This window comes from Seriola dumerili, unplaced genomic scaffold (genome assembly GCF_002260705.1).
Source record: "Seriola dumerili isolate Sdu_G_001 unplaced genomic scaffold, Sdu_1.0 BDQW01000079.1, whole genome shotgun sequence".
Classification (NCBI taxonomy): Eukaryota; Metazoa; Chordata; class Actinopteri; order Carangiformes; family Carangidae; genus Seriola; species Seriola dumerili.
This window is the reverse complement of record NW_019174334.1, coordinates 1,404,714-1,417,863: the sequence shown is the minus strand read 5'-3', so window position 1 is coordinate 1,417,863 and position 13,150 is coordinate 1,404,714. Positions and strand designations below refer to the sequence as shown.

Sequence of the window (13,150 nt, the reverse complement as noted above, 5' to 3'; positions counted from 1 at the left end):
CCTCTCTCCTCATGAGAAAATTATGTATCTGCTACCCTGGTGTTGCGCTTGAAATACCTTGGCCATTTCATTGTTGTTGCAATGAAAACCTATCCATGTGCATTCAGGTGTGAAGACACAAGCTTTTCTTTATTGGAAGAATCCAAGAGAGGGGCTGGAATTCTTCTTGTAACTTTCTTTCTGATCAGATGTAGAGAATTGGTGCAGCAGATGTAATCATACGGCCGTTCTGCTGTGCTGCTTAAACCAAAAAGACCTCACTGAAACGTTGATTGCCATTCAGACATGAGTACAACACTTGCTGGTAAAATGCATCAGTTGAAATGGCACAAAACAAGTTATAATTATAAGAGCATAATGCAGCAATATAAGCATTTTCTATTATCCATGGTTGCAAAGTGTATTACAATACACTGTACATAACATTCTAAAATGAACAGTATGATGGTCTTTGGTGTGATTATGGTGTGTATTATTGTAAATCCCAATGAGATATTTTTTTGATTTGGGGCTCACATGATTTGTGTTGGCTTACAGCACAGAAACCAACATGATGACCAGTAACGATAATAAATTGGCTTTAACCTGAACCAAAACCAATAATTAAAGGATATAGGCAATGCACTGCATGCAATACAGTGACACCACACTGCGAGTTTCCGCAGCAAATGACATCATTTCCACAGCAAGAATAAATGGATTGCCTCCCACTGATCTGGTTGGTTTCCATGTGAGCAGAAAAAACGGCAATCTTTAAAAGCGTTATTCATTTAAAAGGTGATCTTACTTTAGTTGTACAATAATTGCCTAAATATATTTATTGAGGAGCATAAACAAATGCCCCCACAATATTTAATGTATGAGTATGTAATGTAGCATTATGTATGTGCATCTCGGATGCATGAATGTTAAAGAGTTTGCTCTCTGTATCAAATTAACACCCTGGGTTTCTTACTTCATGTTGCGTAAACACCCCCTCAGTGTAATCAATTTCTTTACCACAAACTGTTCTTTCTCTTTATTTCTCTCTCACACTCATCTGCAAAGCCCCCATCACTTCTTCCTCACAGACAGCACATAGCTGCAGCATTAAAGCGTCTGTGTAACAGGAGCGGGGGTTCATTTACTCACACTGATGAGACACAGCTTATGATTTGCCAGAGAATTGATTTTCTTTTTTCTTTTTTTTTTCTCCTCACTCACTAATGAAATGGTTGCTTTGTGGAGATAGCACGCTGAGTCAACACCAGTGGAATATTATCTAAAAAGTGAAGCTGCCTTTCATAATAATTGAAGTAATTGCACCCCAGATTGTTGTCATCTACTTGATATTGATATTCTTTTCAAACACCTACTCTTTCTCAATCACTTAATAGTTAAAGTGCAGCATGACCTTTCATATGTGTCTGTATTGTCATGAGTATAGACATTAAAGTGGAAGACCACATGTTCACATTCCTTTTGTTACACCCTGTGTGATACAAATAGTAAATAGATACAGCAAGCATATGTGTGTTACAGCCTTATTGCAACATACAAAGGATAAAAGTCACCTGTGTCTGGCATTGTCATTGCAACAGAATTACTTCAATTGTATGACAGAATCTGTGGAATTCCTTATTCTTTGTATTATCAAAGAGGATCTGCAGGATTTATCTGTAAACTTTTGACATTTAAACTATGTGTAACAACACCAGTGAGTTAAAAAAGGAGCAGTCTTTGCCTTTATCACAGACGGTATTAAACTCGCTGTGATGTTCCTCCCTGCTGTGATCTGTCAATCATCTCGAAAGCAATATTACTGCTCTATTAGAAGAGTGAACTGGTGGGTCATGTAAGTGTAGTTTAGACCGAAAAGTGTCACTGGATTGAACTGAAATTGGTGTAATAGTCAAATGTTGAGTTATAAAAGTGCACTGGCGAAGAATTGGTGCCATTGTTCATGACAAAATCTGTATTTTTCTTTAGTGACTTTAAAACCTTGAATATAGTTCTGCTAATAGGGTTAAGAGTATTGGTCTTAGCTCAGGGCTTTTTACGATCACTTGCTGATATTAATGAAGCCCTGATGAGTGATAAACTGGATTGGTATTGGCGCTGATACAAATTTTATTAAATGGATCAGGTTGGCATTACTGTTTCTTTTTAGAGATTTTATTGTTGCACAAAAGCGCCTACAAACATGCACAGTGTGCATGAAAAGCGCCGATGCACATAAAAACATTAATACAGCAATAATCCAATTAATCACTTTGTGCTTTTCTTATCATTGATATGCAACACATTTTTCTCTCTCCCTGTTATAGAAATGTGAAGTCACAGCCTCAGATTTCCTCTCAGACAGAAGAATGACCCTAATTAGTTCTGCACAGTGAAAATTACGGATTTGAAATCGATAAGTAAAAAGAAAAGAGCACTGGTACTGAATCTGCACTCAGTTTCAGCCAATACCTCAAGTAACGGTGTAGGATTTCAAATCGGTAAGCTGCTCAGTTTCTACTATTGATGTTGCTACTTATAGTGAAGTGAAATGACTTTGCTCTGAGGGAATTATACAGTATATTCATCCACATGGAAAAAGGTTCACTCCAGCCTGCTCAGCTATGTAGTTCTTCTAATCTGCTATGCTCGGGGTCTCAGTAGTGCAGCACTGCAGCACTGGAAAGGAGTCGGTCTGTCCAATCAGGACACACTGCCTGACCTATTGATCCACTCCCTTAAGGGATAATTTATTGGACTTGGTGAGAATGGGTTCAAGCTATTTTCACCTACTGTACTAGCAGTATACTCTGTCTGTGTTTCCTAGTGAAATAATCTTATTTCTGTGTGCATGTAACTTGTTTATTGTCTTTTCTTTAACCATAATTCCTGTAGAGAAATTGAAGATTATCTACCAACTGTGCCGCAGATTATCAAAGTCAGGATTTGTTATTCTAGACAAAACATACGCAGCCAGTTTAGCACAAGCAGAGAGGATGAGTTCTACATCCAGAGGAATGCATCAGAGGTCTTATTACATCTCCAGTACAAACACACCTTGAAAACATTTCTCTGTGACAGGGTTAGTCCGTCATTGGCATACCTCCCACACATTGGGTAATAAAAACCCAGTAAGTTTTTCTCAGTGGTCGTTTGCTTTGTTATTTCGTTTGTTTATTTTTTTCACCTCATCCTCCAATTCAAAGCAAACATTGCAAAATGAGGTTGGCTGTTACAGTATAAATACTGGCCATTTAATATTGATATATAGTCTAATGAGAGAACTGAGGTGCTTTTCCCATACTCCAGAGCAGGAGTATCACCTCACACCTTCATGACTAACTATAGTGTGTCTAATGAGCAAAAGTATGATTTGGATTCTCTCACTTTTTTTGCCCTAGTTTCAGCCATTTGTATGCTAGAGGGTTATTTTAGCATATATTTACATCTAAACACAGAAACGCTCGCTCTAATTTAGATTTTAAAAATCCTATTAGCAAACTGTGAAGATATGCTAAAAGTCAATACAATCAGTTTAGCGGAATATGCAATTTGCAATTTTCACGTGGCAGTTTGTTATGGCACCATGTGAAAACTGAAATGAGGCCATTCACTTTTGTTGTCAGGGGTCCAGAGGAAGACTTTAGAATTCACATTTAGACAGAAGCTCTGTCAAAATTCAAAGGAGAGAAATAATGATTGGTTAAACTCTGGCATAACCAATTAGACATTGTTTTGGTTTTTATTTCATATTCAGTGATAGCCTTAAGTTTGATTACTTGATATGACAGACATGCATGGGTTAAGGCAGCTCCCCTTCAGACACGATTGGAGTAATCACTACAAGACAGGCAGCTGAACACAGGCACCCTAAGGCCAGGTTGGTCCGGGGGGAATACAGGAAGGTGCGAAGAGGGAGGACAAAGGATATCTGGGGAGATCAGGCAGTGAGACAATGAGTGAAGTCCAATATGAGGAAGATTTAGAGCGCGCAGCGTAAGGTGGCGGCTGGGAGTGTCTGCGATTTGTGAGAGTACGGGAAAGAGAAGGAGACAGAGTGCGGTGTCTGTGTCGCATGCTAATAAAGTTATCATGTCCACTTACAGCCGGAGGATGGTGATGGCTCACTGCTGTGTGTAATTAATAGTCATGCTGGTGGTACGGGAGAGCTGATCATCGGACACACAGACTTGACAGTTAGCCTATATTTGTTCAGCTGTTGTCTAATGATTGTATGTGTGTATGTATGTTTATCCAAAGAGGGATTGATACAGTATGCGTCTGTGCACATGTGTAATGTAAGTACTATAGTGGGGTCCAGGAAGAGGGTGTGCTTTGTGCTGAATCCTCTTTCGCAGTCAGCTTTTTACCATGAGTGGTGGGCTCCTACAAGAACATTATCTACTGAAGTTAGAACATTTTTAGTTAGTTTTAATCTGTGCTCTTCTCACTTGTTTGAGGTGGGTGGGGCTCTGTTAGGAAAAATGCAGTATCATGTATTTCTGTGCACAAATCAGGATTTTTATCAATCTCTAAATCAAAATGTGATCAAACGACACCCACACAGTCCCGAAGGCGTGGATTAGCTGTGTTTTATGAGTGTTAAACTCTTAATAACTATTGCCTAAAGATGACTTTTTCGCTACTTGTTTGAAATTGTTTGTTTATTCGCTAATATTTACCGTTACAAAGAAACAGTCAAGATTTGAAACCAAGTTTTCAGGGGCTTTAAATGTTGCTCAGATCAACTGCTTCATCTGTAATTCCTCATATACTTTATAGTCTAATGTTGTCTATTTATTTCCCTTGTTGCATGTTTTTTTTTTTCATTGCCATAAATAGAAAATCGACTGGATATGCAGAACTACATAATTCACTACTATCTGGATCAAAACAGCTGTAACCAATGTACTTATATCAAAGGATAGGTTCATAATTTTTTCCAAGTCGTCTTTAAACAATAGCCAAGTGCCCATATGTACATTAACAGTTTTTGCTCGCTGTAATCATTCATACTGACTGTGAAATGACCTCTGCTTACAGTAACATGTTTCTAATGTAACTGATGAAAGACAAAATCCACAGTCCTCATTCTGTGCAAAAACGGTTCCAGAGCTTATCTGAAGTTAATATGAGCCTTAAGCAATCCCAGTTTATCAAATCAAGTGGCTATCTTCCAAAGTTACCGTCTTTTTAAAGCACTTTGAACACGGTTTTCTTGAGGAGCTGCGGTGGAGAAACAGTAACACAAAGAGGAAAATGTGCGCCAAATATATATACTGAAAAATACCAATTTGGTTTGACTAACAGAGACTGCTGGAATCTCATTTAAACTTTGCTGAATTTAACAATGCATTTATACTAAGAAGAAGGACTGTGGCCTAAATCAATGAAGTCCCTCAGCTATATTTCTTAAGAATGTACTTTATAGTGTCTTCATTGCCATGCATGAAAAACCATTAAAATATGCAGCACTGCACATTTCATGCCTTCTGGAACAAATCAAATGATCTGTAACTGAGTTTTTTCTAATGATTATTTTCATTATTTGTTTGTCTCAGTCATTTGGATAATCAGTTTGTCTATAGAATGTGAGAAAATAGTTCAGCAAGAAGACTTCAGATAGAAGTCTATGCAGTATTTATTGAGGTTAGGAGCAGAGAACGATGGGTGACTAGACCCCCCCATCTATGTGAAGTACAGTATGCTCATCAAGCGTAGTTACATATGATGATATGAGATAGCAAAGGATCCTGTCGAGTATAGACGCTACTGGTGGAGGAGTTCAGCTGCAGGTGGGTGATGGAAACTCTCAGCCCAAATGTCCTGTAACAGCCCGGAGATCACGGTGGTGGTGGTGGTGGTAGGGAAGTGGCAGAATTGCACTGATATCTGTCAGATGCAGAGACATCAGATTACAGCGAGAAGAAATAGGAGAATTTCAATTATAGCAGAATAAAGTCAAAACCTGAGAGATAAGAGCTTTCTTATTTAAGACACGACGAAACCTCATTGAAAAATGCACAAAAAGATTTACTCTAGTCCAAAAAACAATCCAAGACCCCCAAATGTTTATTTTACATTTATATAGAAAAATGAAAATGACTAATGAGCCAGTCCCCCATTACTCATGCTAAAATTGCCACAAAAGAGATAGGAACATTTGTGCTACTGCAAAACATGCAGTGATGAAAATGGACTTGAGGCAGTGCAGCACAATTGAGTGAGTGAAGCAGATAAAAGCATCTCCTCCTGATGAGTATTATCTGGTAGTGCCAGCCTGGTTAGGTGACATTGCCTCTCCTACGGTCTCCTCTTCTGCTCTTGTCTCTTATTCAAGGTCTGGATCTCTTCCAGTGGCATCTTTTCTCTCCCTTTCTTCTCATCTTCACCTAAACAGGCTCATCACGCTGTTCTCTTTTTCTTTTTCCAATAATGACCTTTTCTGTATATGAAGACCATTGGGCAGCCACACAGACGTCACCTTAAATACCCTGTGATATAACTCTGCGTTGCCATATTTCACTGACAAATGGCAGGTAAATCAATGGCAGCCACTGGCCTCTAGTACAGGCGACAGGGAGCCCTGTTGGGAATCTTGGAAGAGCAGTGTGGCTGCATTTACATTTACATGAACAAGTCGTGAAGAAAAGATGTGAGGTTGATGCTTATTTTTTAACAAGGAAAAAATATATTGTAAATATATATATAGTATATTACTGCCTCCCAGGAACACAGACATGATAGAAATCTGGCCCAAGCAGAGGAAGTGTTGTGTGCCGGTGGTTCAGTGACTCCTCACAATCCACCAGGAGTCGGCAGCAACTGAGGTGGAAATTCATCAGCTCGCAGTTTTCCCAGTGAGAAAGTAAAGCTGAGGCAAAGTCGCTAGTAGAGTTTATGTAGCTGCATCAACTGACGATATCTGATTTTTTTAATTTTCTTTTTTTTCAATCCCCTTTTTCTTTTTTTTTCTTTTTTTCTTTTTTTTTTTTTACTGTGCACTTTTCATGGACTTTCTTTATAATACCTCCTTTGATTCCCACAAGAGAAAAGTGCCTGTATTTTGAAATGGAACTCATAAGGACACTTAAGCAGGGAGGCTGGTCTCTGTCACCAGAGACTGAACTTGGGATTTGTTGTTACTCACCACCCTGTTAATGCCCCCCCCCCCTCCCCCCTCCCCATTTTATTCCCCCGTGAAACTCTCTCTGTGGATGTCTCTCTCTAATCTACCACCCATGTATGACCTTCAGAACTTCCCCTGTTTACCGGCCCCTCCTCTCTCAGACTCTGTCCGCTGTCAGTTTGGGGAGTTTGTTTAAGTTGCAGAGATGCAGGGAGCGTCAGTGAGAGTATCATGATTGTCACTGTACCCGGAGGGAGTCCTTGAGAGCTTCCAAGGACACGGGTCTCTTTTGGTTGGCTGACAGCCACCGCCGAACCAAACTGCCTGGGGGCGTACAGATATCTCGCCCTGACAACGGCTCTGCACAGATATGGGACGGCATGTCTCAGTTGCTCATGCCACCTATTGGCCTGCTTATAGAACACCGATACAGATGCTGAAACTCTCTGCCTGTCTTTTATCTCTCTCTCACACACTCATGCACACACACATAACATATGCTAAGGATGCTGTTCTGCTGATGCAAGTCACTCCAAACCAAATAGCATTAAAGTTTGCTTGTACATAGAAATGTTGACCCAAATTTTCGTGTACATCTTACTATGGCTCCTGTGAAAGAAAATATGATTACCAGTCAAACTGCAAGAGCGCCTCAAACATGACTCACATTATTTAAAACACCTCATTACCATAGAAAGTGTAGGATACAGTTACCTTGCTCTGCTCTATATGTGAGTTATGTAATGTATGCTTATCCACCGTGCAGATTCAGTGGGATCAGTTTCTTATATGTCTTTTATAATAAGTCTTTTTTTTTTTTTATGATGATATTGGAGATGTTGAAGGACACGAAGGTACAAAGGTGCATTAGCTCATTCAGCAGCTTGTGTCATAGATGCAAAACGCTCTGTAGGATATTCAATCGATATATGTTGGCACGAGAGAGTTTTACAGAACAGACGTGGGCAGAATGCAGATGTTACCCGCATGTGCTGCCATTCTCTCGCAGTCCCCAGGGTCGACGCTATCTGTCCATCTGTCTTTGCAGTTCGCCGCTGTTTATTTCACGCTTCCAACTCATGTGTTATCCTCTCTACACATCCGTATGTGCGGCCTCCACTGGGGAGAAACAATCCTGAAAATCAACACTCGGCAGTCCATCCATTAAAGGAAGTGCACATCCTTCACTCTACCCCTTCCCCACAAAAAAACTATTAAGACTTGGAAACCCCCGGGGTAGTTAACGGAGTTCTGCTAGTTGGGCTTCCTGTGTAATCTACCAAATTACAACCTTCATTTATAGACCTCCTGTTGGTAGGTTAGTTAAATTACCCACAGGAGCTACTAAGCAGTAATTACAACTTTTACATCTTTGCATGTTTAGTGGTTTATAATTGTTAGACACTGGCCACAGAAATCCATCGCAGTTTTGAGGAGAGATGCTTTTCTAAAATCTTAATGTGCTGTTTATTTTCTTACAGGATTCTCTCATGTGACTATTTCTCTTGTAGATCACTTCAACTTTATCTCTCACAGGCAGAGGTGTGGGGTTCCTCCATTCTTACACCTGCAGTCTGCAGTGAAACATTTGAGCACGATCCCTGTTTGTTCCTACACATGCTGTTTGCTGTCAGAGCTGCTGTAGACACTGGGGCTGGGCAGGAATGTCCCCCTGACCAATTACCTGATTAGCTTTCTGAGCACACACAGTGCAGCCAAGGCTAGCCAGCTATAATACACACACGGCTGTCTCCCCGTAGCCCTCCCCACCAAAGAAAGACACACATACAGATACATGAGCATGTCCACAAGGGCAAACGCAAACCAGCCATCAAAGCATAGGACTACATGACTTTGTTTTGCTGCAGTTACACATGTAAATGTGCCACTCACACACAAAACCTGCAGTCTCACACACACACACACACACATGCACGCACTCATTCTCTCCATACATTACATTACATCACCAATTCACTGCAGTCCACTAATGACTTTCTTTGCTTCTCTGCAGCAGTCATCCTGAAGTCAGCCACAGCTGCTGTGACTGACTCAGACTGGTCAAAAGGAGTTCATTCTCATGCCATATAATGCCAACAAACACACACACACACACACACACACGGACACATATACATGTACTCGTTTCACATCACACACCAGCTTCAGAGGGACAATTATTCCCCCTCCAGCTGTAACAAAAAAAAAAAAACAGTTTTGCTTTGGTGCCAAAAGTAGTTTTCAGTATCCTGCAGAATGTGATCAATGCTTTTCACATTGCATTTGTAGTTTTACCTCACCATGTCAGTGTGTTCCCATCCCTCAGCGTTGGCAAAGCTCAGACATAGGACATGATTAGTTATGGCATGATTGGCGCATTTGAAACTGAATTCCCATCATGCATTTGAAGGATTTTGAATTAGCATGCAGAGTAAGATGTGGCCTCTACCCTCAGCACCTGTTACTGTGACTCCCTGTGTTCTTTCCTTCTTTTCCACCTTCTGCAGTATTTTCCCTCTTTTTGGCTGCTTTCCTTTTGTCAGTTAAATTTGTCACGCTCTCCTATGAGCAATTGACTCATCTCCTCATAATATAATAAACTTTCTGAATATTTCACCTTTCATGTTCTCATAGTGCTCGGTGTCTTTTTAATAATTACATGTTTACCAATAATTGTCAAAATCTATTTTTGGAAGGCAAGTCATCTCCCAGTTGGAATGAAATAATGGTGTCTTTTTCCTCATTGTAGTGACATGATTATTCCCAGTACTGAAATCGGAAGCTTCTGTGTGCCATCACTGAGTCATGATCAGTCCATCTCTATATTTGCCTGTTCTTCCATCAGACCCAGGATATTAAATGCTGCTCATTTCTTGACATATCTGGGAACGGATTTGCCTTTTCGCTTCATAGCATCGCTTTAAAAATGCACTGATTGCCCAAAGTCTGCAGTGTTTGTTTACTTGTTCGTCCGTGAGTCTTGACAGACTGATCTGACTTTGATGGAGCTTGCTGACATGTATCTTACTAATTGATATAGAAGGGAAGTGCTCCCATCTTTGGGGACATGTTGTCTTGTTTGCCTTGACTTTTTTTTTAGCAATATTGAAACTAGCTGTAGAAAATTCCTGCAACTACATTGAAGGCAAGGGAGTTATCTCAACCACTTTGGCCAGTTGTTTTCACCTATTCTCCCTTTTTTAGAGTCAAGTCAGCTACAAAACAGGACCTATACAGCTTGTAGGGATTGATTGTCTCTACTTCAGCATGGTGGGATTCTCCACTGGCCATTCTATTTCTCTCCCTTTGTAGTACCACGTTGGTCTAACCGCTCTCTGCTTTACTCTGCTCCTGTAGGAGTTGATGACCAAATTGATAACTGAGACTCCAGACCATCCAATCCCTTTTCTCATTGATCACCTGCAGACCAAGCAAGACAGCCCTGGCAAGTTGCACAGAGCTCTCTCTGGCTCCGCAGCACTGTGGGCACAGAGCTCCCCAGGTCAGTGCACACGAACACAAGCATGCATAATCTACACATACATACAGAATAAGGCATTTGTCTTTGTACATACGTACTTGACCTCCATTTCTACTCTCAAGAATTTGCATCGCAAGGGGTTCTGAACAGTAATTGTGACCGTCTCTCCTTACAGAAAGCAAAAACACTCGAAGGGAGTACAGCAGCTATGAGAAGCCATGGCAAATTCACCCAAAGAAACCGAAGAAATCCAAGAGTGACCTGGCTGTTTCGAGCATCTCTCCTCCTTCACCAGAATCCAAGTCTTGTGAGTTTCCTTTTTTATACCATCTGCACTTTTCTAAGTTTGGCTAAGTGCTAAGTTTTCTCCTTTTTTTTTTTTTTTTTGTTGCACACACAGACGCATACAATCCACTACAGAATATGAAACCGCACAGTTTAGCTACCTGTTGTATCGGTAGTATCCCAATTACACGCTCCATTGGCTTTAATCTCCATTTTTAATTTGATATAATTATATCTAATTAAAGTTAGTCACAGTGTGCAGTCCAGCTTTGGCCTTCCAGCCTCTCAGAGCCCTGCAGATGAGTTTGTAATAAAGTGCCACTTTTCATACAGTTACTGCTGCACTCCTACACACTGTAAAAATGAACTTTTCACAAAGTTCTCACATTAATGCAGAATGGATGCAGATGAGAAGATTTTCCTGGTGATAACGTTTAGCTCTGTAATAAATTACTACAGTTATGATGTTAGAATGAAGTATGGCACTCGAGACAATGAGGCTAGGTCAGATGGGGAGCAAGCAGAGCCATAGACTCTTTCAATAATTTAACATTGTGCTCTGTCACTGCCAGACCATGTCTATTTTAGGCTTCGGTTGGAGAATTGCTCACAATCAAAAGGAAATGGGTGTCGAGATGAGTGCATGGAGTGAGTCAAAGAAAACAAGTGAGACGGAGAAGTCGGAATAAAGTGAGCCCCATTCAGCACACAGAGGTGTACTTAAGTGAGGCGCATTAGCGGCGTTGCTGTTGCCCCTTCAGAGTAAGAAGCCTTCAAAGCTGCATTTAAAGTCAAATCCTATTAAAAATACATGCAAAGGTGTTTCGGTGTGCAGGGCTCATGAAAATTTTAAATCAAAAGAACTACCTCTCATCATTATTGTACAAAGTAGCGACAACAACACAACAGCTGTTATAAATATACCACTAATATCAAAAAGAATCCTTCACTGTTACATGAAGGCTCCTCCTCTCTGTGTACAGTTTGGCAAAGGGTTAATGTGCTTTGGTTTTACTTCTATTTGACTGATGCTTTAATGGGCAGCCCTAGTGGGAATTGAATGCTTAACCCTTTATCTAAGACACGGCACAACCCATTGCTGCAGCAGCACAACACACAGAGCAGAGCAGAGAGACTGAAAGGCGCTCTTAGCCGGAAGTAATGAAAGATATATATTTTTTTTCCTGTATTTGGCAGAGACATTTGCTCTATGTTTATGGCTGTTACAATGCCAGGGAGCTTAGTCAGGGTAAACAAGGGTAGAGGAAGGCAGATTGTAGCAGAAGCGCTGTCAAATATTCACTAGCTAGTTTATTTATTTGACTGCTAGTGTGTGTGTGTGCAAACGCGAACAGAGGCGTGATGCTCACTTTTTTGCACCCGTCAACACATATGTTTCATTCAAACATGCTTGAAATTCATTCAAAAATCATTTGCATAATATTCTAGTCGACGTGTCTGTGCAGGCAGTGAACAGTGGCAAGTAGTTGAGAGGACAACCAGTACATTTGTTTGGCATCTCCTCATAGCCCACTGGTTTTTCATGTTAATTCAAATTCAGATGTGTTAGAGAGCATAAGAATGTTAGATATGGAGGAACTACAAGTAATCCCCCGCCTATAAAGGAATATTGCTCTTGCCTTTTTTATAAATAATGGCTGAATCTAACAGTTTATGAATTAACTATCATATATAAGCTGAGGGATACTGCCAGAGGACGTGGGCAGGGTGTCAGTACAGTATGTGGGTCATTTCCTGCTCCTGTTTGAGTTGTTTTGAGTGTTAATCAAAGAGACTGACAGACACTGTCCCCTGGCCTCTGGCCAGTGAGCTCTGCGCTTCTGGAAGAGACACCTTGACTTTTCTGCCAGTGTTTCTGTTCCACTGCTGCAATATGTAACCGCCACATCAAGCTGTGGTGTTTACATATTAAATTACAGTATGGTTCGTTTTTTTCAGGTGTTATTTTTGGAATATTTGCTCAGAGTTACTCTTGTTGTTAACAGAAAATTCAAACTCTATTTATCTCCAGTGCTCTCCGAATATTGTATGTTTGTGTTTGTGTTTGTGTTTGCGATGTTCAGTGCCGCGGTCAGTCGAGTACCCATCCTGGGACTGGAGGGAGAGTCGGGACTTCGACGAGCTCAACCACATTTTGCAGGAGAGCAAGAAGCTGGGCAAGGCCCTGGAGAGCCTGTCACGGAGTGAGTAGCTGCAGCTCAGCAGAGTGCATGCTTTACACAATACTGAGAAGCTCTTTATACATCTTTACATAC

The 13,150-nt window shown here is 40.6% G+C and overlaps 1 protein-coding gene across 1 annotated transcript in view; it reads left to right on the top strand.

Annotated features, from left to right (window-relative positions):
* cunh8orf34 (chromosome unknown C8orf34 homolog) overlaps positions 1–13,150 on the top strand; it is a 55,775-nt gene that overhangs the window by 1,706 nt on the left and 40,919 nt on the right. Inside the window, exons 2-4 of the mRNA XM_022744341.1 lie at positions 10,466–10,610; positions 10,765–10,896; positions 12,959–13,078. Of these exons, the coding sequence (XP_022600062.1) occupies positions 10,466–10,610; positions 10,765–10,896; positions 12,959–13,078 (397 nt within the window). The remainder of the gene's footprint in view (positions 1–10,465; positions 10,611–10,764; positions 10,897–12,958; positions 13,079–13,150) is intronic.